The 25,712-nt window shown below is 37.4% G+C and overlaps 3 protein-coding genes and 3 non-coding genes across 8 annotated transcripts in view; 5 read left to right on the plus strand and 1 right to left on the minus strand.

The window, feature by feature from the left end:
- LOC117374337 (apoptosis regulator BAX-like) overlaps nucleotides 1-22,747 on the minus strand; it is a 240,471-nt gene extending 217,724 nt beyond the window's left edge. The window contains exons 1-6 of one of the 2 annotated variants that reach the window (XM_055223924.1): nucleotides 22,642-22,747; nucleotides 22,147-22,189; nucleotides 21,885-22,043; nucleotides 21,369-21,504; nucleotides 21,176-21,280; nucleotides 20,986-21,088 (exon numbers count right to left, since the gene is read on the minus strand). In XM_055223924.1, the coding sequence (XP_055079899.1) occupies nucleotides 20,990-21,088; nucleotides 21,176-21,280; nucleotides 21,369-21,504; nucleotides 21,885-22,043; nucleotides 22,147-22,189; nucleotides 22,642-22,672 (573 nt within the window). In that variant the 5' untranslated portion in view covers nucleotides 22,673-22,747 and the 3' untranslated portion in view covers nucleotides 20,986-20,989. Of the gene's footprint in view, nucleotides 1-19,961; nucleotides 21,089-21,175; nucleotides 21,281-21,368; nucleotides 21,505-21,884; nucleotides 22,044-22,146; nucleotides 22,190-22,641 lie in introns of those variants that run through there. The other variant, XM_033970421.2, reaches the window with a different exon arrangement.
- map3k14a (mitogen-activated protein kinase kinase kinase 14a) lies at nucleotides 423-19,741 on the plus strand. Of its 2 annotated transcripts, none has more exons than XM_033970420.2 (16): nucleotides 423-497; nucleotides 9,567-9,827; nucleotides 9,990-10,068; nucleotides 10,319-10,538; nucleotides 10,895-11,269; nucleotides 11,351-11,485; nucleotides 11,568-11,697; nucleotides 12,487-12,615; nucleotides 13,899-14,003; nucleotides 14,084-14,241; nucleotides 15,022-15,172; nucleotides 17,512-17,808; nucleotides 17,887-17,993; nucleotides 18,662-18,800; nucleotides 18,880-18,980; nucleotides 19,435-19,741. In XM_033970420.2, the coding sequence occupies exons 2-16, from the start codon at nucleotides 9,581-9,583 to the stop codon at nucleotides 19,594-19,596; spliced, it is 2,535 nt and encodes an 844-aa protein (XP_033826311.1). In that variant the 5' UTR covers nucleotides 423-497; nucleotides 9,567-9,580; the 3' UTR covers nucleotides 19,597-19,741. The 2 variants fall into 2 exon arrangements, with proteins under 2 accessions (XP_033826311.1, XP_033826310.1); XM_033970419.2 differs by lacking the exon at nucleotides 423-497 and adding an exon at nucleotides 3,639-3,783.
- A 314-nt stretch (nucleotides 22,748-23,061) lies between the features above and the next one.
- rps11 (ribosomal protein S11) lies at nucleotides 23,062-24,742 on the plus strand. The gene is made up of 5 exons (XM_033970422.2): nucleotides 23,062-23,132; nucleotides 23,572-23,712; nucleotides 23,912-23,987; nucleotides 24,224-24,353; nucleotides 24,555-24,742. The coding sequence occupies exons 1-5, from the start codon at nucleotides 23,118-23,120 to the stop codon at nucleotides 24,676-24,678; spliced, it is 486 nt and encodes a 161-aa protein (XP_033826313.1). The 5' UTR covers nucleotides 23,062-23,117; the 3' UTR covers nucleotides 24,679-24,742.
- LOC117375580 (small nucleolar RNA SNORD35) lies at nucleotides 23,744-23,827 on the plus strand. Its single transcript, XR_004541707.1, has one exon. It is a non-coding gene; the product is annotated as a small nucleolar RNA SNORD35 (small nucleolar RNA).
- LOC117375581 (small nucleolar RNA SNORD35) lies at nucleotides 24,074-24,158 on the plus strand. The gene has a single exon (XR_004541708.1). It is a non-coding gene; the product is annotated as a small nucleolar RNA SNORD35 (small nucleolar RNA).
- Nucleotides 24,414-24,495, plus strand: LOC117375582 (small nucleolar RNA SNORD35). The gene has a single exon (XR_004541709.1). It is a non-coding gene; the product is annotated as a small nucleolar RNA SNORD35 (small nucleolar RNA).
- Nucleotides 24,743-25,712: the final 970 nt, after the last annotated feature.

Raw genomic sequence — 25,712 nt, forward strand, 5'->3', positions numbered from 1 at the left:
TACAAACACCTTTTGCCCCCATTTGTGAGGATTTTACCCAATGCAAGCTTCATGTTTACACAATTTATGCATAAGCATTGCAACACCTCAGTCTTTATTACTTGCTGTCCCCCTTAGTTGCCAGTATCGTTTAGTATACAGTACCTTACATTCCCCATGAACTATTTTTATGGGGTTAAAACTTGGGTTTATTATGGATTTATGGCGCCATCTTGTGGTAGAGCGGTAGATCAGCGTAATGCGTGATCTGAAAAAGTGGATGTTGCGCTGGTCTTCTCCATATCTACTTAGTTTCATTATGAGGAATGGTTTATCTATATGTATCTTTAATTATTTTTATTTAACGTATAAGATAGTTAGGTTTTAGTTTGTAATTTATGCGAAATAACGTCCAACTTCCTGTGTAACTTGACTGTGGCGGATGCAGCCGTGGCGCAATTGCAACTTTGACAGATGCGCCTCCAGCAGACGTCTTCTAATTGGGAGCTCGGTACATGGTGAGAAACTTCAATCTAACCCTTATATTAGTCTGCATTTCAACTAAAGATGTTTACGGGTCCGTGTGTTTTGAGTGATGTTATATATGTCTGCTTTTTGGCATGTTTTTTCGTGTGTTGTCAAAGATTGGTAAAGACGACGAGATTTTTAGTTGGTGAAGAAATGGCGCTGCATGTAGCTATAAGAGGAAGTAGACTGTAGAGTGTAAGCGCTCCCAAAGCTATTGTAAACACACTTTATCACACTTCTCCTTATCTCTTTACACAAATAGTTTTAGGTGTGAAAGTTGATTATTGTATCTAAATCTAATCCATATTATAGATCTGTCTGGTGTGCATACTGTCTAAAGTGAGATAAGCACAAGTATGCACATTAAAGTTTGGTGTCTCATTACATTCATGCCTAACTATATTATATGTATTTTGCATTATAGGGCAAGGTACTGTAATTATAGAAGTTGCTGTAATTCTGTTATTACATGACACAACATTGGCAATCATTACCAGGCTCTAAAATTATAAGGAAGGGCGGGTAGAACAGGCCAGTGGATAATTGTGGGAAGAAGAAAAAGATCTTTACAATGTTCAGTGTCGTTTTGCTGCCTTATGTTTAATTATATTTAATAATATTTAATGATGATGTCTTTAAAGCTTTATTAATTGTTAATAACTTGCCAATGGTTCACGCTGCATGAAAGTAGTGGACCTTGTTGGCCACAAGTCAAAGTCTGTGTCTGCATTCACTTTACACCTGGCATCAGTCCATCTTTAAATAAGACCCTCGCTGCTCTGTCAGTCCCAATGTCCTTTCTACTTTGCACAAAGAAATACCTTTCTCGGTATTACAAACAGACACAGCGATCTTCTTCGCTCTCAAGAGAACTACATTTAATCCACTGTTTCCCACTGAAGGTTAATCAAGCCACATTTTTCAGTTGTTTTTTATAATTTTAAATTATGTATAGAGCAGTATGCACTTACAGTCCAACATATTTAAGTAAATCCAGTTATAGTTTTTGTAGCAGTCCAAAAGCCACATAAAAAAAATAAATAAATACATTTTTTTTTTAAAAAGGAAAGAGGCAGATTATGTTATGCTAATGATTTAACACAGGAGGTCAATATGCTCATGTCTAGTGGAAAAAAAGATTCTATACTTTAGATTATTACATTGTAATGTTCTTCTGCATGTTCCTGTTTATGAAAAAGTCTATGTTGTAGCTGTCTGCAGGTTGAGTCCACTCGCACAGCCCTTACTAAAGACATTGGAATTTCATTAATCTGTGTGGGTGTACGGCCGGAGTCGGCTCAATATAGCCCCATCTGAATGTGCAGCTTTGAGTTTGTGTGTTTACGTGTGACAGCGAGTAGGGATGGGACAAGATCTCGAGCCACAAGACAAAATGACCTCAAGATTGTGCACACATGAGAAAAATTAGAGATTTTTTCCCCCCATGTGTTTACATTTTAATTGGACAAAAAGGGGTTAACTGCTGGTGAGGTAGATTTCTTGAGAAGCTGTAGTTCCAAAAAGCAGTGCTCCAATGACAGCATAAATATTAAAACAAGTAAATAAAAATTGTGAGACCAAAACTGTGAACTGAACCGCACGATTTATGCATTATAAAAATGCCAAAATCTTGTCTCATTCTTGTGGACCCAATCTCGTGTCTCGTTTCATCTTGTGGAAATTGTGTCTCATTGCACTTCTAACAGCAAGTAACTACACATCTAATAGTAATCTTCCCATTTACTTTACTGTTCAGTGAACCAAGCAATTTGAACAACATCACTGCTAAATAAGAAATCAGGAAACAGACTTCTGTAACTATAAAATGTTAATATTTCGTTAAGTTACATTATGTGCGATCTAAAATGGTGTAGTGTTACAAGTCTCAAATTTACTTGGGGACAATTTGTGATAATACCACAATGAAAAATATAATATTAAAATCAATATTAACTCATATTTTTACATTTAATTAAAAGTTGAAACCATGTTACTTAAAATTAGCAAAAGCTTTTTTTACATCGTTACATCAGATATTCACATGTATATCACAGTACATCAAGTCTATGTAAATGCGTTCAAATCATGCCTGGAAATGGGTGATTTGTTTACTGCAGTTGGTGTGCTCTGACATATTGTCAAACACAGACTTTAAACTATCAGCCCTGAAAGGTCATAAACCCTGTATAACATCACTGGTAAAGGTTGCGCATAAGGTTAAGTTAATCCTAACCTAACCCTAATGTCAGCACATACGTTTTGCATCAGGTTCAAGCGTACCAATGTTTTTTTTTTAATCGTCTCTCTAAACATAATATATTATAGTTTTGCAATCCTTGAGAAATATGCATAAACAATTACTGTAAATGGTTAGTTTGTGCTTTAAGTGAAATGTATCTACAAGGGAGTACTTCAAAAACTGCCAGTATACCCCACCTGCATGTTAATCACTGATACCAGAACATTTAATACCAGATCACATGACTGCATAAGGCTAAGGACCAGCTGCACCAAAACTGAGATGTAAAAGAGGGCTTTTAGCTGTTTTGCTTCACAAAAATGGAGTACATTCTGAGGAAAAGCAAAACTGGATACTTTGATGACCCTGTATAAATAAAGATAAAAGGAAAAGAAAGAAAACGTAGCAAAATGAAAAAGTAACAGAGCTGTAAAATTAACCGTGGCTGTGGCTTTTCATTTTCCTGATATAAATTGTATAATCAAGCTTTTGCATACCTTGTTTAAAACTACTATTACTTATTCAATACAATCTGTTGGACAATAATAACAACACCTATACTGATAATAATAGACTATTACACTACAAATCAGACTTAACTATATACACACACAACAGACTTTTGACCTTTGACCTTTAATATCAATCTACCTATCAGCTAATGTAACAAAACAAGTGCTTATTTGAATATATTTTGATGGAAAACTAAAAGCTATCCGGCCTTGTTCAAGAGAGGGAGGGAGGATGAGGGGGAAGTGGAGATGCATTTCCCATAAGTCATTGTCAAACAGCTCCTCCCAGATTGGCTCAATGCCCGTACCAAACATGCACACACACACATACACGCACACACACACACTTACACACACACACAGCAGTAACTAACCACTGAGCCAGGAAGTTATACAGCAGAGAAGCAGGTCGAGGGAAAGAGCAGCCACTACACCTTCGTTTTACAAATGTAGACTTTCAAAAAGTAATAGACAAGGCTAAAAGAACTGGATGGACGTGAAAAGGCAACATGCGTAGCCTATGTGGTAAGCTAAAGAACCAAAATGTTATAATTGTATGCCTCTTTTTCATATTTTATTTCAGTCGGGGTGTGGTGTCAAAATATCTGCATATATGCAAAGGTGCTGATAAGGTCTGGTGTTTTATAGGACAGTAATAGTACGGAAACTTTATGCTACTATTGGTAATAAGACTGGCCCACCCAGCTCTATCACTAGACCTGTCATGATAACAAATTTTAAAGCACGTTATATTGCTACATAAGAATATCATGATAAACGATAATATTGAAACTGACTATGCCACTGACACAATAGCAATAAAACAGGATATTTCTAATAGATACAGTATCATTAAAAAGCATGAGCTACAGTAAAGAAATAGCAGAAATTAGTCCTGCAAGTTACTTTTTTATCCCTCTACAGCTCAAATCTTACAGCATTAGATAAAAAATACCAGAAACCTCCCCACTATTGCATCAAAAATATGCTCATGATAAATGTTTACCCTCAAATTATATTGTTCTAGCTATCACATATTGAACGATAGTATATATAATAATTATAGTGACAGGTCTACAGATCACCACTAGATGCTGTCTATGTTACTGCTGTCTGATAGGAATGACAGAATAACAGAGAACGGAGGGGAGTGGCTAGGACTAGATTAAAGTGAAATTATGCTAAACATGGCATTTATTCTTCCTTATTTCATGGTAATATAAATAATCCTATTATGTGAAGACTAAACTGGCAGGAAGCATAGTGAGCTGCATTAATACTACACAGAGATGCATTAATACTTTGTTATCCATAGGCCTGTCACGAATACTATAATTCCAATATCGACTTAGTGTTTTATGTATGAAAGCTGGAACAATATTTTTTGGGGGTCAATATTTGTCATGTATATTTACTTTGCACTACTGAGAAATGTTTGGTTATTTTTTTGACAATATGATAAGATTTAAGCCATAGAAAGTTGAATTAATAACTTCTGTGACTCATTACAGATGCAAACTAAGCACTGAAGTGTTCAATTACTTTCAATATTATCGTTTATCGTCTATATTTACTTCAGCAATATATCACACTTACAAATATGTTATCATGACAGGCCTGGTTATGCAATGCTATTCACTTCTATTACTTTGCTCTTCCTATGCTAAGAACAGTACAGCTGCGTTATCTCTGAACCTTATAGTGCAAATATACAAAAAAAAAAATACTGAGCTATTCCTTGCTGTCATGTGATTTCTGATTTGCAGGCGCAATAATCTTGCTGTGAGCTTGTTGAACTTTAACTTGCAGATGAACACATATCAAGAACATGTGTAAGGGCATCAGGAAAGCCGGGAGGAAGTGGTGGTCATATGTCAAACTGATGCAACTGACTGTAAATGTTAGAGCCGCACTCAAATGTTTTGGGGGACGCCTAACTTCTGTATTTTATTACCTGTCAGAAAAAAAGAGGTTGTTGAGTGTGTGTAACCGCCGCTTTTGCAACTGTCATAACAACGCCATGGTTCAGTTTCCTGTCTGCAGCACAACGCGGAGTTTCACATGAAGTTGGGCTTAACAACAAGCACATGAATAAGTTAACTGTTACCAAATGGAAGAATTAGAAAGATAAAAGTGCGTGTTGTTGATTCATTTGGAAGTGTAGCTGAACAGTTGTAGTTGCAGTGGCTGCCTTTATGTGTACACCAAAAATCTGATCATTATCTGATTTCTGGAGTTATCAGATTATAGAAATGTCATAAAGGCAAGCAAGGCAAGTTTATTTGTATAGCACTATTCGAACACAAAGTAATTCAAAGTTCTTTACAGAATAAGAAAGACGTTAAAATCACAATACAAACAAATGAAAACATAAACAATCATCATAGCAGGAACATTAAAAGAGAAAAGTGCTAAATAAAAACCTTTCAGTCATATTCACAGCTAAACAGAACTGTTTTGAGCCTGGATTTAAACATTGTCAAAGAAGAGGCCTGTCTCGCATCTTTAGCGAGACTGTTCTAGCTGCAGAAACATTACATAAAACTTACATCACGTGAGTTATCTAATCTGTGAATCTGTATTTGTATAGCACAATTTATACACAAAGTAATTCAAAGTGCTTTACAGAATAAGAAAGACATTAAAATCACAATACAAACAAATCAAAACATAAAAAAATATGCTCATGCCCAATTTATAAGTGTTTTATATGTGTCCATGTACTTCAGAAATGGCTGCCAACTATTATTTTAAATTAATTGTACAACAGTACACTAAAATACATTGACTAACTGACGCATCACCACATTTCTTTTGTGTGTAACCTTATGCCAAAAATTTGATCTAATTATCGGGTTATTACATGATTATATATTATTATCTTATTAGCTTTGACTGACTTTGACTTGCCATCTAAATTTACTTACTGTGACGTATTATTATTATTTTTTTTAAATGCAATAGCTAAAATTATACTTTTTAGTAGGCCTGTCAGAATTCAATATATAAAACCTGGAACAATATATTTTGGGGCTCTATATTCATCGTGTGTACAGTTTATTTGCAGTAGTGGGGAGATTTTTGCCATTTTTATGTAATAATGTAAGATTTAAACTGTAGAGGGCAGAATAAATAAATAAAACATAGGTTCACTGGGATTATCTTGCATTATTGTTAATCTCATAAAGTAGTTTAAATATTATCGTTTATCGCAGTATTTCTCTGTAGCAGTTGGGCATGAGACGATATTAACATTTGGTGTCATGATTATCATGGTCAAAATAACGTAATTACTAAACTTGCTGCCAGTTTACAGATGTTATGGATATGAATAATTATAATTTTAATATTATGAATAAGTTCCATGTTTAATAAACAGCTGTTATAACACTGTACTTTGTTATCAGTAAAAACAACAATGATCTACTAGAGAAGAAGTTTTTCTGCACATTCTGGTGATATAACAGCGATTCTCTCTGTTGACGATTCTTTTTGTTTGCGATTCTCTGCATTGGTGATTCTCTCCATTGCCAATTCTCTCTGTTCACCATTCTCTCTGTCGGTGATTCTCTCTATCGACGATTCTCTCTATCGATGATTCTCTCTGTCGGCAATTCTCTCTATCGACGATTCTCTCTATCGACAATTCTCTCTGTTACCGATTCTCTCTGTTGCCGATTCTCTCCATTTGACGATTCTCTCTGTGGACGATTCTCTCCATTTGACGATTCTCTCTGTGGACGATTCTCTCCATTTGACGATTCTCTCTGTGGATGATTCTCTCCATTTGACGATTCTGTCAACGATTCTCTCTGTGGACGATTCTCTCTCTGTCAACGATTCTCTCTGTCAATGATTTCCTCCGTTTGATGATTCTCTCTGTTAATTCTCACGATTATTAAAAATATCCCACAAATGATTATTTTCTACCCTTTTAATCACGATAAACGATATATGTCCCATTATATATATCGTGCGTCAGTGTGTTATCATGACAGGCGTACTTGTGAGCTGTATAATACAAAACGATGATATTAAAAAGTGAGTGAATGCAGTAACTTCTTTTGAGTCAGAATCAGGAAACAAAGTTCAGTGTTTGTGCTGCTCTATTTCCTTATCAAGCGTTTCTGTCAGGGATGATGACACGCGATGCAACACTGAAACTGCACTGCTGCATATTTTTCACTGTTGTACAATGTAGAGGAACTACTTACAACTTGAAACTCATCACTGTTTCTCTATGAAAAAGTGGGTTGGCCGTCACTGTCTGTTAGAAGAGAACAGAACTGTATGAAATGTATTTATAAGGGACGACTTCAAAAACTACCTGAATACCTCACCTGCTCGTTAATCATTGATACTGGAACATTTAATACCAGATCACATGACTGCATAAGGCTAAGGACTAACTGCACCTAAACTGAGACGGGAAAGACGGTTTTAGCTGGTTTACTTCACAAAAATGGAATACACTCCAAGGAAAAGCAAAACTGGATCTGTTCTGTTTTTAAACCAACTTTTATACACACACCTGCAGCTGTTTTTAATGTTTTATATGGACTTGTTTTTTTCTGCTTTTATTGTATTTTAAACAGGACACAGATGATAAAAGAGCCCAAATGCTCTCATTGGGTTCCCCTGTATAAATAAAGATAAATAAATAAAACTACTCATATCTGAGAGTGGGCAATATTAACAAAAACAACTTCTGTATTACTGATGAATATTCAAATGATATTTTTACAATACGTCAGTAATATGTAAAAATATGTCTGTAATTATCTTCGTTGTGGTTCAAGAAAAGAAAAAGTTCAAGGAAATTATATGGAAAATGATATTATATTTAGGCATGGGTTACATAGTAGGTGTAGCAGACACTGTAGTAGCTGTGCATTTTTTAAACAATAACCCCAACAAACAAATAAACAAACATCAGACTATGCAAAGACAGATAAATAGTGACCAAAAAAGAGAAGAACTACTTACAACTACAATTACTCATAACTAAGTGTGGGCGACAGTGACAAAAATGACTTCTGTATTACTGATGAATGTTCAGATGATATTTTCATAATACATCAGAAACATGTAAAAATGTGTCAGTAATTATCTTAGTTGTGGTTCAAGAAAAGAAGAAGTTTAAGGAAATGAAAAATTATATTATGTTATGGTGAAATTTGGTGTCATTTACATGTCGTTATCATGGCGAAAATAATTGCGATCAACAATTAAATCACTCTAATTATTAAAACTGCTGTTTAAAAATGTTATAGATATGAATAACAATAATTTTAATGTTATGAATAAGTTCCAAGCTGTTATAATGTTATACTTTGTTATAAGTAAAAACAACAATAATCTAGAAGAGAGAAGTGATTTACACGATTATTAAAAGGATTAAAAAGTTCCATGAATGATTATTATCTAACAATTTAAAAATGTTATGGATATGAATAATGATAATATTATGAATAAGCTGCATATTTAAACAACTTTTATGCAAGTGTTATTTTGTTAACAGTGAAAAAGTTTTTTTCTGCACATTCTGGAGATATGACGATTAGCTTTGTGGCAGATTCTCATGATTGTATAATAAGTCTCACAAACGCTTTTTATCACGATAAACAATATTGTTTATTGCCCCATCCCTAATTACATTATAAAGAGCAGAAATATAGCTTTATAGTCTTATTTGAAAGATATCTGCGCTAGTTTGTTATATTGTCATTATGTTGTTGTTTTTTTTATCTGCTCTTTTAAACAGTAAAAGAAAAATAAAATCTGTCAACTGGACAAAAAGTGGTAGAAGTGAAGACATTTCACTTCTCATCTAAGCCGCTTCTTCACTTCTGGAGGATACTGACAAAAATTAGTTCTGTGTTTCTGATGAATATTCACATTTATATATATATTTTCACAATATATTAGAAATATATAAAAATGTGTCCATAATTCCTTAGAACTGAAGAAGCAGCTTGGATGAGCAGTGAAACGTTTTCACTCCTACAACTTTTTGTCCAGTTGACAGATAAAATTTTTCTTTCATTATGGATCATACCTGGACGACTGAGGGATTATGCATACATCTTTTTAGTTTTCACTATTCTAATTTTTCATATCTCCAAAACAACCTTACTTATAACACATTAAACTAAATTTACAAAATAATTACTGAAAATACAATATATAAACAATAATAGTCTATCAGTTCCCTACTAAACCTGAACTCAGTCTAAACTGTGTTATGTTATTCATAATGCAAGTTCTACAGATTGAGGAATTGATCTCGTGTATTTCTTGTCTTTCAGGTCCAATAGATGAAATGGCGGTGAGGCAGAGGATTTTCAACTCCACGTCCCCCTTCTCTGGGACGTCCCAGGTGGAGCTGAAGGGGCCGTTCCCAGTCTGCACAGCTTCAGAGCAGGACACTGAGGACGAGGATGAAGATGGAAACAACAAACTGAACAACCCTTTACTGAGAAAACTGCATAAACTGTGGAAGTATGGGACTGCAGAGCAGATCGGAGAGGGGCCGCTAAAGACCTCCAGCTTCATTGCTCAGGCTGAATGTAAGAGTTAATTTTTATCAGCAATTTATGTAATAATAATAGGATTTGCAAATTGTGTCCATTCAAATTGTGATTTTTATTCCATTGCGATTAAACTTGCAGCCCTAATCTGACTTTGAATTAACCATATTATAGAATCAAACCATATTTTTGTTTCTACAGGTGAAACCCAGGACTCTCAAGTATTCAGCCCATCGTATTCCAAATGCTACGTTCCATCCCCAAACTGCTTCTCCATCAGGTAAGTGGCAGTTTTATCATGTCTCTACATATCGCTGGCCTCATAGTATAACCTAAGTGGGTTTTCTGTCTCATTCTACTCTTGAGATTCTGTCCTTGGCCAATCAGAAAGCCCTAGTCATCTTATTGACATAGGCAGTTTTTTGTATTCTCAAAAACCTTGAAAAATTGCTTGGGGAATTATTCTATGAGGCTAATGATATGTAAATGCTTCTACACTAAGTAATGTATATTTTCTGTGTTCAATTTAGCCATTCTTCTGAGCCCAACAATGTAGCCTCCCCAGCTCCTGCATCCATCCAAGATCTGAGCAGCTCCTCACCTCAAAACAACAGCAGAAAGAAAGCCCGCAAGAAGCAGAAGCGCAAAGGCAAGAAGAAAACAGAGAAGAAGAGAGCAGAGCGACATCGACAGCGGGTGCCGTCTGGAGTCCCTGAACAAGAGAGTGGGAGCTCTCTGCTATGGATGCAGGTACAAAATAACACATGTAACTTAAATTGTCCAGGACTTGATCTTTCAAATCACTTCATGGAATAGTTTAGACCTTTTCACATAAAAGTACATCCCAAGAAAATATTCAGCTCTCCGAATACCACCAGAACCAACTTTTAAACAGGACAGGTCTAAACCTGGTCTACAATAGAACTACTGCATGCCTTGCGTAATTCTATCCAAGTCTAACCAGAAATAGGAAAAAAATTGAAATAATGGTGGTACACGAGCTCCTCTGCTGTTCTTGTACACATACCACAGTTTAAGAAGCGCTGGTTTACACATACTTTACACTATGGCCTACAGTGCTGACTTATATACTTTTCTGCTTGTAGGAAGAGTCTTTCTCTGGCTGCAGAAGTGGTCTCAGCAGCTCTTGTTGTAGCAGTGTTGAGTGCTCGGAGGTGCAGAGCCCACAGTCTTTTTACAGTAAACCTGTGTACAACATAAGCTCGGCTGTTCCCTGGACCACACCTGGCCCCGGCTGTGGATTCCTGGGGTCTTACGGACAGGAGCGCGACTCGGACTCCTCCAGCAGCATTGGAGACTGCTCATTAGCTTTAGCCGGCCTCAGGGGCAGTGTTAGCCAAGGAGACCCATGTTTCGCTGGACCCTTCTTCAAAGATTTAGAGCAGGACGTAAGAGAACAAGAAGAAGAGCTGTCCACATTTTACTCAGACACAAATGAGGGATTGATATTTTACAAAGAGGTAGGCAGCCTCTCAAACATGTGTGCCAATGTTACTTTTCAAAAATAAATATTACAAATGTTTTTACCTCTGATCTTGTAGGAAATACAGCCTCTAGACTCTGAATACAGAGAGGGGAGGGAGTACATCTTCACAGACTTCATCAAAGAAGGCTCCTACGGGGAGGTTCATACTGCAAAAGATGTGAACACAGGTTTCACATTCGCTGCCAAAAAGGTAAAAAAGTCTTTCCTTCTCCACTTACAATAATTATTCTACAGCTATTGGTAAATCTTAATATATTGTATTATACTTGTAGATTGCTCTGAAGCGGTTCAACAGTGAGGAGGTGGGTGCGTGGAGTGCCCTCAAATCCTCTCGTGTGGTGGAGCTGTTTGGAGTGGTCAGAGAAGGGCCCAATGTCGTCCTTTTCATGGATCATAAAGCTGGTAAGCACCTACACTGTCAAAACAAGTTTATATTTCTGTCGTAAGGGCTAGTGTGGGTGCGGACCAAGGAGTGCAGACTCGGGGCAAGTTGACAGTGTTTATTTACAGTTTGTGCTAAAACAGTTTTCAATAGTTCGTTTAACACACACGGGGAGCAGGGAGCGGGAGGCAGACCAGATGGGCGTAGTGCAGAGCAGGAACGGGAAAACCAGGACCGGAACAAGGACAGGATCAGGACGAGACCAGGGCAAGCCAAGCAGGAGTAATCCAGAGAGCGGGAGCCAGGGCCGGAGACGTGAAGCAAGCCGGAGACCAAGACGGGACAGGAGGCAAGGCAGAAGGGTGGACGATACCGGAGCTGGAGCGCAGAGGCAGGAGCAGGAACGAGCGAGAGCAGGAATCTGGAAGGTGGCAAAAATCCAATGAATAACAGGCAGACAGGTAACAAACATGCAAAAACTAAGCTGGAGCATTCACGTTGACACGTGGACAGTCTGGCTCCGAGTGTCTTCTGCCAAACCCTCAAATACTCAGCAGCAGGTGGAGGTAATTGCGCTGATGCGCTCCAGGTGTGCGCGGGAGGAGTCAGGAACTCCGCCCAGCTCCAAGCAGACAGGTAGGGGAGGGGGAGAGAGCACAGGAGGACAGATAATGCAGGCCCATGACAATTACATAACAAAACACATTCCAATCAGTTTGTGTGTAAATATATCTTACCATTCCTATTTTCCCCTAGGTGTGTTGTCTAAATGCTTGATTTGTGTAACATCATAATAATTGCTTCTTCAGGCTCTTTGGGGCAGCTGATATCAGAGAGGGGACGACTTCCCGAGGATTTAAGTCTCCACTACCAGTGTCAAGTCTTCACAGGTCTAGAGTATTTAGTGAAGAAAAGAGTTGCCCATCTGGACATAAAAGGTGTGTTTTAAAGACTATTTACTTTTGTTTCCATCCCCCTTTTTTACTATAATTCTACAAAACAAATGTGGAATAATATCACCATAATATTGTAGCGTTCTGGTGTGAAGAAACACACTGAATTTCTTCTGGTTGTTTATTTTCTGAACACGAGGGCTACCGTAGGCTGTAAGCAACACCAAAACAAGAGCAAAACAACAGCAGTCCCAACTCAGTCGAGCCAGTCTCCAAAACAGACCAGAAACTAAAGAATTGAACTTTCACATCAACTTGTCGGCATAGCAACCAAGTCACATACAAAAGTAGTTACATTGAAAACACAAAAACAGCTACAAGAACAAAAGGTTTAAACTCCGAACTAAACACAATGTAAGATCATTACAATATCATACGTCATTATAATTCTGTAATAATGACTTTGTCCTAAAAATATAATTTAAAGAATCATGTTACAATATTAGAGTTATCTGTGTAACCCCTCAGTCGTCAAGGTCTGATCCGTAGCGAAAGAAAAATAAAATCTGTCAACTGGACAAAACGTTGTAGGAGTGAAGACGTTTCGCTGTTCATCCAAGCTTAAGGTAATAATATTAAGGCTATTTACATTAACAGTGTTTTAAAACAGAAAAGTTTGATCACTGTGAATAACATACTATTCTTTGTAAACCATCTAGAGATGGCTGGATACATTAATTAGTCATTGAATGTTTATGTTTATAAAGGAAGTATTTGTGATAACAGAACAACAGATTACTTTTACATGTTAAACTACCTGTTAACGTTGAGCCGGAGACAGCTTTGACAGATACGGTCTCGATTTGATTCGCAGCACCTGCTTTGTGGAACCAGATTTGTGCTGAAAAGGAGAGCTGGGAATTTCCCACAACGTGACTCACTGCGACACATTACAGCTCATGTGCACAACAAGACTGAAGGACAGAGAGAAGAGACCAGAGGGAGGGGGCCGGAAGTAGTTAGTAAAAGAGCTGGGGGAGGATAACTGCTAGATCAAAACAAGTTGGTTTGAAGAAATTATAGGGAAAGGCGAAGAAAAAAAACTTGAGCATAGTGCAGGTAAATAGGAGGTTAGACGCCACCTGGTGTTCAGTGCGGGTAGTTATGGCATACTGCAAATCTGGTTTTAATCTGCTGTTTCAGTGAGCCCATCCATTTTACATTATTTTATCATTAGCTTTGTTTTTGAGTTTTTGTGTATTTAATTATGTTTCCTAGACAACTGCACAAATAATTACTTTTTTTTTTTTTTTTTTGTCTGTTCACAGCTGACAATGTGTTGCTGTCAGCTGATGGTCGAGACACTTTTCTTTGCGACTTTGGACATGCAGAAAGGCTTGATAAACAAGGACACAGCCTCAGCAGATCCAGAGGTTAATTTTCTTTCATAATATTATTCATGTTTTCTATGTATTTCCCATATTATTTGTATTCATATTTTCATGTATTTTAGAAATGAAAGGTACAGAAACGCACATGGCCCCTGAAATGGTGAAATGTGAACCCCGTGGAGCTAAAGCAGATGTGTGGAGCAGCTGCTGTATGTTTCTTCATATGTTAAATGGGTGCCAGCCTTGGACTCGGTACTACAACTGCCTACTGTACCTCAAGGTAAGCTATTAGACAGTCGTTATAAAAATGCACTATTACTTTAATAAAATAAACATTCCAAAGTGTGCTCTGTTAAAAGCAACATAAGCATTTGGTTTGGTGTCACGCAAATGTGTTGTTAATTTGATGTGTTTGTCCCAATAAAAGGGGTAGGAGTGGGAAATACTGAACAAGGATAAGACAAAAGAGCTAAGCATAAAGTCATGACTGAGACAGACCCATATCATAAACCACAAACCTTACAGGAAAACAACAACTAGTCTGCAGTCAGAATCAGAGTAAGCATTAGTGCTGTTGAACGTGAACATATTTAGCAAATTAGAAAAGGTTTCAAATCATCAAACAGCTACATTTTAAAAATCTTGTTCACTGTCAATAAAAAATTATAATAATGGACTACATCTGAAGGTCCACTGATCCGAAAATTGGCAGTTCAATTCCCGCTCTCTACATAAACATCATTGGTCAAGCAGTCAGATCCACTGACACACAGGTTGTCAGTGTGATTCAAGCTCACGCAGGTGAACGCTGTCGTGTCCTTGGACAAGACATTAAGCCCATCTTGCCCACAGTGAATGCCTTCAAGGTGGAAAAGCGCTGTATAAAATAGTGACCATTTTCAGCAAACCAGTAAATTGCGATGTAGTAGACCATTATAATGATGTGATTTTGAGTAGAATCTATAATTACGATCCCCATTCAGAGAAGGACAAAAACAGGGGCATAAAGCAAACAATACATAGTACATAATTTAAATGGTAATTTCTGAATCTATTCCAGATTGCAAATAAGCCACCACCTTTGAGAGAAATCCCGTCAGACTGCAGCCCTTTCACTGCTGAGGTGTTCAAAGCCGGTCTACACAAGGACCCAGTGAAAAGAGCATCAGCGTCTGAACTCAAAATAAAAACTGCGAGAGCTTTACAAGAAGGTAATTAACCGTCTGATGCATGAATTATGAAAGCCTTGGTCAAGATTTTTTTCTGAGGTGTTTTTCTTCTTCTCAGGAAATGAAAAAAAATTCCTCTTTTTTTTTTCAAAAAATATTATTTTTTCATGAAGTTACAGACATGTCCAATCCAGTGGACTATGTGCGCCTGAGCACTCAACATAAAACATTGTGAACTGAACTTTGAAAAACATTTCAACAATTTAGGCGCAATGTTTAGGCCTGAATAAGAAAACCAATCTTACACCTGAATGTATCAAATCATCTCCAACAGGAGAAACATTATTGTGAGTCTCCACACTTTTATAAGGACAAATTAACATATTAACAAATCCTTATATTGGCATGTTGGAAGAAAACATGAACTGACATTTTAGTCTCTGCAACTTGGAACATTTCTATGTTCATCACACCTAAGCTGTATGAAAGTTTACAGAGCATCCAGGGCACAGTGGCACACAGCATTGCATGCAGATGTATTAGGTCTTCCGTCTGCATGCAGCATCATGGCATCTGTTTGCATTTTTATTTTATTTATTTTTTGCATCGCATATTTTGCATTTGTTCATATCTGATTACAGACATAGTATTTGCAATTATTCCAAGATGAAGGCCATCCTCACAAGACCAGCACATTCTTGCCCTAAGATACCGAATGTACCCCATGATCAGGTTGATTCCTAGAAAAATCTGCATCTTTTCTCCTATCACTGCCAAATTTTCTTTCCCTTTCTGGAGAGCATACAAGTTGGTGTTGTGCACTATATCATCAATGAGATCTGCTGGAAACAGATGTCTGAAGAAATCTATGGGATCTCTTCTCTCCACATTCAATTTGCATTCTCTTAGAAAAGTCAAGTCTTCATCAAAATCAATGTCTTGGACTTTCCAGATATTTTTGCGGGCTTGAGTGTGGTCAGGTACTATGTCCCCATCTTCCACAGCTCCCTGATCATGCTCACCTTCCTCTGCATCCTGCTCCTCATCATTCTCACTTTCTGCATCCTGACTGTATCTCCATCAGCTTCAACTCCTATGTCTCTGTTCTTCTCTGTTCTACTCATCATCACTGTGCTCACTATATTCATCATCACTACACTCATCATCACTGGATCTGGTTGGAATTTCCTGAAATATTATGTAAGCTGCCTTATTCTTTGCTGCGTCTACAAAATATGATAAAATAATTATTATAGTATAGTAACTACTCAAGCTAATCTGCACAAAAAATTATATTTTAAATGAAAATCGTATAAATATAACAATTATACACTGACTTATACCCAAAACAGTCAGAAGAAACAGTGAAACAGTTACATGATTAGTGTTAAAAAATATACTCGGTGATGCATGATGTCCACTTCACTGGGCACAGGGTTAATCATAATTTTCTACATATTGGACCAAAATTTTATTTATTCCAAACTGATAATATCCTTGCCTATATATTACTGCACATCATCATATTTTTTTAATCAGTGGGGCTCTTCCAGCATAGAATGATTGACAGGATATACCAGCAGTGGTCTGCAGGGGTGGCTGTTTGTCGGCCATCTTGGATTCAGAGGAAATTTACATACAGTTACACCAACTGACCACTGAATTGACCTCAATGGAGTATGGCAGCAGAGAGCACTCTAGAGGCGGATATGCACTTCCACCATATAAACCAATGCAGTAAAGAGAAAGTTATGTTTTAGTAGCTGTCCACTGCAGTGACCACTATGCACCAGAGGGTTAATGCAAGATCTGAATGTTTTTTTTAAGAGTTTAATCAACCAAATGACATTACTGTGTATGACAACTAACAAAGCAAAACCCCAGAAACATTCCCATACTTTCACTTTTGTCACTGCACCGTGCCAAGTTAAATCAGTACGGAAAATTTGCCAAATATCGTTTCAGTCGATATCCTGGTTTGGCATATGAATTGATGTAATCCTTGTAATTGGCCCAGAAAGTCTCTTAATGTCTGAATTTGTATTTATATAAAGCTGTTTTTTAGCTGTCTGACCCAGCTATTAACCAGTATCCTGGAGCCGATATCCGATTCAGTACATTTTTCTAGGTTGGTGCCTCTCTAGTTTGCAGTATGTCATGTACAGTATGTCTACTACTACTATAACTTGTATACTTGTGTGCGTTAATCTAATTTGTATTGAGATTCAGCCATTTTTATGTCAATGTCATGCTGGGGGCTGTTTAATTGAGATATCTACAGCCAAACCTCTGTCAGTAAAAGCATGTGGTTTGAAGTTCAGATTTTGGAAAAAGAAATTTGACAATTTTTGGTATTTTAATAAGTTGCTTTTTAATTGCAGTGGGAGGACTCACCAGCTCCGTTAAGGGACCATACATTGAACCTCTGTACAATGTCAACAAACCACCGGACAATCATTTTAGCAACAGTGTTGAAGAAACAGAGGAACTTCCAGAATCTGCCAAAGTATGGAGTCTGGATAAGCCCAAGAGAGGAATAGGTGATGACAACCTAAAGTCTGATCAGTTAGACCTGGACTTGGCCCCGTGTGTTCAAGTCTCCCTAATTGAAAACATTCACAAAGAAAGAAACAAGATCACAACTGTGCCTGAGCTGGAGTTACGTAAACTAGAAAGAGGTAAGAACGCTGTTAATATGCAATGTTATTATTCCTATATTTGGGTTATAATGAATTTTCTTTCCACTTATTGCACAGACTTCTACTTGAGCAGCCTGTCACAGCTCCATTCAGCAGAGATGCAGGAGCAGCTGTTGTCTTGTATCAGCAGCGACTACTCCAATAGAGACCAGTGGGAGAAAAAGGTAATAGGGTTTTTTAAATTACTATTATTATAACATTCGAAATTATTATAAAGCTAGGTAATATAGAAGTGTCTTTCAGTTTCCAATGCCATCAAAGCATTTTAAAATAGTCTGAATCTGTAGTATCTTGATGGTTTTGTAGATATGGCATTGCCCTTGACATAGGTTATGTTCAGAATTGGAACAGAATTGGAACACCCAAAGGGGGTGGAGTGAGGGCAGGTAGTTGAGGGGGGGTGGTAAGTGGGACAGGGGAACAACTTGTGAAGCAGTGAACATACTACAGGTGAACTATATATCTCACACTGTTGATCGAGATAGTAGGAGGAAGCAGAAACCAGAGCTTAGAGTGTAGTTGATCCCGGTTAGTAGTTTCAGATTCTAAAATGGGATGATGTCATAGTCTCAGATGGAGGTGGGGTGGAGCAAGAGCTGTACCTGATTTTTATTAGTGAGTGGACCCTAGAACTTACTAAATTACAACAAAAATCTGCATTATTACAATATACATTTAGCTGCCCCCCACCAAATATGTATTGTAATAATGCAGATGTATATTGGGGGGTGATGTAATCTAAAACCCAGCAGTTGGCTAATTTTCACATTTTTACAACTGTACAATTGTTGCATTGAATTACATTGTTTTTCTTACATTTGTCACCCAACAGGACTCCGGACGCTGGTCCCTCAGTCCAGGAGATGACTTCAGCTCCGGTGTTTTCTCCTGTAACAGCCAACCAGACGGACAGGTGTTCAGCATGGACTTTCTTGGCCCGTCACAGTTTCCACCTCCCTCTTGTTTTGAAGGCAAGATTAATATAGCTTTGTTTTGTGATATTTTAAGACTTAAAGCCTGTACTGACTTGTTTCGCCTCTGCGTGCTCAGGAGTGGATGTGTGCATCAGAGACTTCAGTCACAGAAGTATCCGGATCAGAGAAGCCCGGCGGGTGACAGTGGGACACATCGCCACAGGCATCAGTGATCAGGTCTGGTCTTATGAGTGTTTTTAATTAATGGTGCACTATGTAACTTTTCTGGTGGTGTATCTACCATCTGCTTGGTGGATGGAGTTAGTGCTTCCCCTTGTGCTGCATTATTATACCCACTGTATCTATCTCACATTGCTACAGTTGTTTATTAATTTCTCAAATTAGAATTATGCACTCATACTCAAAGTGGCCCCTTGCTTATTTCCATGGATATTTACTTCTATAGTAATATTATTCATAATTAAGAAGCTTTTTTCTAACAATAATTTAAATTTTTGCTCTTTGTTGTTATATTGTAATATGTGAGCTGCTGTATCCAAATAATTTCCCTTGTGAATCAATACATTTGGTCTAAGTGGTGGACACTCAACCAGTAAAGTTACATAGATCACCTTTAAATATTGTGTAAACATGGAGAGCAGAACTAATGTCAGTATGTTTGCTTGTTTAGATATCAGAGAGAGTTTTTACCTTGGAGACACACACAGGCCAACAGATCGGTCACACTGAGGAAGTGCTGGAGTCTGGACTTGAGCTCTGCTGTGTCTCTGCACCTGACTTCAGTCCCACCTGGAGATGGAGGGTGAAAGATGGCGTTCTTGAGACCAGATAAAGAACTCATTGTACCATTTAAATGTGTCTGAAATCCCTTACTTTTTCCATGCCTTATAAACAGTTGCCTTTTTAACTTCTGAATGTGTTTTTCGCCAACCATGGTATTTTTTCCCCCCAAAACATACCAAATAAATGTTTTTTTTAAACTATGTGGTTGTTGACTTTTCCATGCATTGGTATAATTTATAATGTACCAGTCCATTGTCATTAATAATTAAACATTATTTAGTTGTAGTAGGAATTTACTATTTTAGTAGCCAATCAGTTAAAATGTGTCAGGTCCAGTCCAGCCTTTTACCCCAACTGTCACTCAAACTTAAGAATAAAATAAGAGATTTGTTACCATATTACTTCACAGTCTCATTTACTATAATTATTAAAGCTTTTATTTTCCGTTTACAACATACAAAGTCACTGCAACGGGATTTCAGGGAGAAAATCTTAATCATTACAAATGTGGTAGAAAATGTGAAAAATTTGAAATATCAAAGTTTAAGTATAAAAAAAAAAACATGAAGGCACTGACAACTGACAACCAAATAATATCAAAGGTATTTTGCTTGAGTGATTGTTTGAATAGCTCACAATATACAGTACTTATAAAAGGTGAGGTAAGCATCTGTGAGCAATCCAGTGCACTTTCTTTACAGAGCAACTGCCTGGTTTCCAACAGGAAATAACTCATTGCTCTGCATCACAAAGCAAAAAACATACAGGCAGAATTCTTGTAAAATGGAAACATTTAGGCCACGACAAATGACCACGTGACAAAAACAAAAGGGAAGAATTTCAGTTTACACATTGAACATATTAATCCATATTATGAGCATAAAACTTTTTCAATACATGCAGTGACTATAGACAATTTCTTACATTTTTATTTGGGCAATTATAAAATAATCTCAAATTACTGTCATCTTTTTTAGTCACATCATGTTGGTATACACCAGTAATCACAAATACATGAGGTTGCATACAGACACCATGATAAAGAGGAAGCTGAGAATAACAAAGTGAAACAAAACGATGCAAATGAAAATATAACTGAATCTGATTTCATTCAACCTGTCCTGTATCATTCTACAAGAAAACGGTCTGCAGTCACAATTCTTATTTTGGTACCATAAAAAATAAATTACTAAAAATGTATTTCCATTGCCATCTGCCAACCTCACACTGTTGCAGTCTGCAGTGATTCATGCACCGCTTGATTCTAACGGCATTCAGAAGTATGCCACAAACGTCCAGTCCAACTCCTGATCCCTCTAATAACCCCCAGGCAGGAGAAAAGAGTGAAGCTCATGCACATGGTATAGCTTCTTATTGTTTCTTTTGTCCTGGTCAACTGTCTACAAGTCTTCAATCCTTTATCCATTTCTTCTTCATCCTCTTCACATTTTACGAATTACAAGAACAGTGGTGAGAACTCCAGCCAGGAATACACCCACCGTTTGCCATGTGGGAGTGCCAAAATGAGAACGAATTCCTTCCTTTAAAAAAATAAAAAATAAATGACCAATACTGAATGACAGTTAAAATAATCAGTCATAAATCTTTTATTCGTGTTTGCCTCTTACCCAGCCTCCCTGGTCTCTGATCCAGTTGATCACATGTTCACGGAGGTAGTCCAGGGTCCAGCTGATAATTGTTCTAATGATATCAGGAACATGAGTCAGAAGAGCCTGAAAAATAAGATATATTAAATATGTTAGAGATCTTTTTCTTGTTATTAATAATAATAATATTACATATTAATGGTAAAATACTTACTTTAATAACAAGTCGACAGGCAAAGTAGAATAGTGCAACTACTCTTCCCCAGTTGAATTTTCCATCTGAAAATATCTCAATGGCAACTTTCATAAAAATGTCCTTTGTTGGACTTAGTGACGAGTCCGATATCATCCTAGAGGGAAAAGGATAGAACATTTATTTGAAGGAAAAAGTTTTTCTTGCTGCCAATGGAAAGTCAGATTAGGGTGGGGCAATATTTAAGATGATTCATGTTTTTTTCCAATTGAACAATCTTGAGTTTCAATTTAATTTTATTTGGTTGTATGAAACACCAGCAAAATTGTTTTAAATATTAATTTTGTGGACATAAACAGTAGAAAATTTTAATCATTGCTGTTTAACACAAAAACATTGTAAAATTTCTGTCTCCAAAGTCTGAACTCAGTGCCAAACCACACGTTTTGTCTGACAGAAGTAACAACACCCATAGGATGTCATTGATTAAAATTTGAATAATTTCACAGCGCTAGTCAAATACTACTTTCATGTTACCGTTGCAGTTCCACATTTCCATCCAGTTCATCGCCGATCTGCTGGAGACACTGGGCAAGTCTTTTGTGCTTTGGGTCACACAGCTCTCTTGCTCCTAACTGCTCCCTTGTAACCACAGCATTGCCTTCCCCATGTCTTCTGACTCGCTCATATATGAAACTAAAAATAAATACCATAAATAAAAACATATCAAGATTTGATTCAGTTAATTGTGATTGAACAGTTGAATAATGTGCATGATCAAAAGAAATTAAGCACTTACTCTTTTAACAAAACAGCTCCAACTTCCAGTATCTCATTTTTACCTACAAGATAAATTACAAATGTTAATGTTGATGGTAAGATACTATTCAGTACGAAGACACACTAATAAATTACATAATGCTTAGCAATGTTACTAAAAACAAAATATGCTCTTTATTTTCCGGTTGATTATTCCTGTACACTCGCTGTTAAATGTTCCCTCAAATAATACCTGCGTTTCTAATGTTGGCTTAAAATATTTTGTATAATTGTTGTCTTTTTAAAGTAAACTTGTGAAATGCAGAGCTGCCAGAGCCACCATGTTAGCAGAGTAGCTAACTTTCCTTGTTTGCCGCTAGCCCCTGTTCAACTAATGTGAAGTCCCAAAAAAACATGCTTTATGATCTCGAATCGTTTCAGGTAATGAGTCAAAAAATATTTCACACGATGACATCCGTACATAATCTGACATTATAGATTACTTCATGATTTTTTTAAATAAATATACTCGTACCTTGATCGCCTCCTCCCGAGTGCGATGCCATCTTGCCGCTGTTTGGCAAATTTCCGCACAGTCACGTGACATGTTTTGTTGTTCTTCATCAAGCTTCTTTTTTTTTTCTTCTTCTTCTTCTTTCTGAATTAAAAAAAATGTAAAATCATCTTGATCCTCCATCTTCTAGACACATAACGATAAAATGTAGTTGTAGTTTTATTTCATGTTATTATCATGCAGACCTATCTATTTTTCAAATTTTTTTTCAATTTTTTTTCTTTTTTTTATCGTGGGCATCTGATGAAAACTTAATTAGGCTATTGTATTATCATAACTGACCTTATGTCTTGTCGAATTTTACTGGATACTTGTCACAAAATAAAAATGTGTTAATATTTTTCGTGTTTTCGGTCTTGTATTGCGTCACTTCCTTTCCTCTCAGTCTTTCGTCCGCCTCGCGCATCCTCAGGCCTCTTTTGACTCGGCTTGCAAAGATGGCGGATGCACAAGTACGTGTGGGAAAACGGCGTGGGGCTTTTAATGAACAAATCTAATGATTTCAAAGCATTTATTTGCACTCGTAATAGTAACGCGTCTATATAAGGCGCTTTTCCATATTGTGGCTATGTTTCTGATCGTTCACAAGCCTCGAAAAGAGTTGACTGCCCCTTGTCGGCTCACCCTCGTGCTACGCTCATTTAGCAACAGTGCTATCAAGTTAGCCTAAGCACTTGCTATTAGTTTTAGTATATTGTTCCAGCCATAGTGATTTGACAGCATATTTTGTCCTCTTAAATTAACCACTAGATAACAGTTTAATCATCCATTTGACAGTTGATAGACCTTGAGTGCTTATAAAAGTGGAGTTCGCTAGATCCCGGTGTCAGTGTGCCATGTAAATCGGAAGTAAGGACTTGTCTAATAAACTTGTTCTCTTTTCTCCCGTAGACCGAGAGGGCTTATCAGAAACAGCCCACCATCTTCCAGAACAAGAAGCGTGTTCTGGCTGTAGATGGTGGCAAGGAGGGCAAAGAAAAGCTCCCCCGTTACCACAAGAGTGTCGGGCTGGGCTTCAAAACCCCAAGAGAGGTAATAACACAATTTTATACAATCTCTTTTATGCATGTGATGTTTTTCTCACGATGGTCTTCCAAGCCTACAGGGTTGTGACGACAAGGCCTTAAGGCAACACTGATGCATTAGAAATCTATTTTATAAGTTTGCAGTGTAAATCTGTAGGCCTATATATAAGCTTACTGGTCTTAAGTGCATCTTCTATTGCTTTCAGGCTATTGACGGCACTTATATTGACAAGAAATGCCCCTTCACTGGAAATGTCTCCATTCGTGGCCGTATCCTCTCAGGTGAGTCAGTGGTTTTCAAATAAGTGTCACAGTAAACATTTACATAAAGTTCAGTTAAGATGGAATTTGGATGCTTTAATTATCCCTACAAATGATGTTTTTTCTCACGATGGTCTTCCAAGCCCTTCGGGTTTTGACGACGATGCCTAATGGCAATGCTGATGTAGTCCTGTGACTTCTAAGGCTGTTCTTGGATATTAAAAACTTCTGCAACTGATTACTCTTTGGCTTTTCAGGCGTGGTGACCAAAATGAAGATGCAGCGGACCATTGTGATCAGACGCGACTATCTGCATTACATCCGCAAGTACAACCGCTTTGAGAAGAGGCACAAGAACCTCTCGGTCCACCTCTCACCTTGTTTCAGGTAATGGTTATTACAAATAAAAACACATGGTCTTTCACTCACATTTGGCTCTGGAGTGTTTGCAAATGATGTTTATTCTCACGATGGTCTTCCAAGCTCAAGCTCTGACGACGGTGCCTAATGGCATTGCTGATGCATATATTAATGGCATTAGATTATGCTGTAGTTTTGTGCCTGTCCTCACTGCTTTTCTCTCCACAGGGACGTCACAGTCGGAGACATCGTCACCGTTGGAGAGTGCCGACCACTCAGCAAGACGGTCAGGTTCAACGTCCTCAAAGTCACAAAGGCTGCTGGAGCCAAGAAACAATTCCAGAAATTCTAGGTGTGAGATGATTCAGAAATGTTGATTTCTCACTGTTGAATAAAGAAAACATTGTTTAAATGTTTTGTCCTGAACTGTGAATCTTTCCTCACTCAAGCATGAGTTGAGTAAAAATTGAGAGTAACATTTGGAAATGCTTCCACATTTCAGTTGAGTAAAAATTGAGAGTAACAATTTTTACTCAACTGCTAGCAAAAAATTTTGGAAAAAATTTAACTTTCATAATGCAATAGCAGAACACTCCCAAAAATGAGCCAGTGTCCTTACCCAAAAACATGCATCAGAGTATAAATTACATTATTCTAAAGTCAACAAAAGTTTCCAATTTTATTCATGTCTGTTTGAATGTCTGTGTAGTCAGATGTTTGAAGAAGCAAGTGATGGCTCTGCCCAGTGAAGTTGATTGGATAAAGTCAGCCAGTTTACGAAATGGTCTATTTATACACCAAACTTAACATGACCATTCGATTTGTATCTACATTGATTTATACATATTGAAATGGAAGCCGATCTGAAACATTTGTAGACAGGGTCCTGTAGTTTTACGAATTCACCAGCAGATGGCGACAAACACCACGTTAAAATGCATGTGCGATGACCATGTTAAAACTGGTGGAAATAAATGCTATAATGCGTCATCTGCTGGTGTAATATAATGCATTTGCATACACAGGCTACTGTAGTTTTTTTTTTCCACCCACTGGCATTTGATTAAAATTACCTAATTAGTCTATATTCCTGTAAATTTAAATGTGGACCTATATTCTTTTGGGTCATCTCTGTTACAGGCCTGTATGATGCTTTGGCTTTTTATTCACATCATCTGAGTCCTTTGTCCCTGATGATGTTGCATGGGATGACATTGTGGTGCTCTGGAATGACCGGGCCCCTTATGTCTGCAGAGAGCTGGAGCAGAGGCGTCCTGATTTGCATAAAGATGCTCCAGTCAATGAGTGACATATGGTGATGATGTATCGAGGAGAAAGTGCCTATGCGACCCCTGCCACTTTAACAAGGTCATAAGTCAAGATAGC

The sequence above is a fragment of the Periophthalmus magnuspinnatus genome, chromosome 8, assembly GCF_009829125.3.
Source record: "Periophthalmus magnuspinnatus isolate fPerMag1 chromosome 8, fPerMag1.2.pri, whole genome shotgun sequence".
Lineage (NCBI taxonomy): Eukaryota > Metazoa > Chordata > Actinopteri > Gobiiformes > Gobiidae > Periophthalmus > Periophthalmus magnuspinnatus.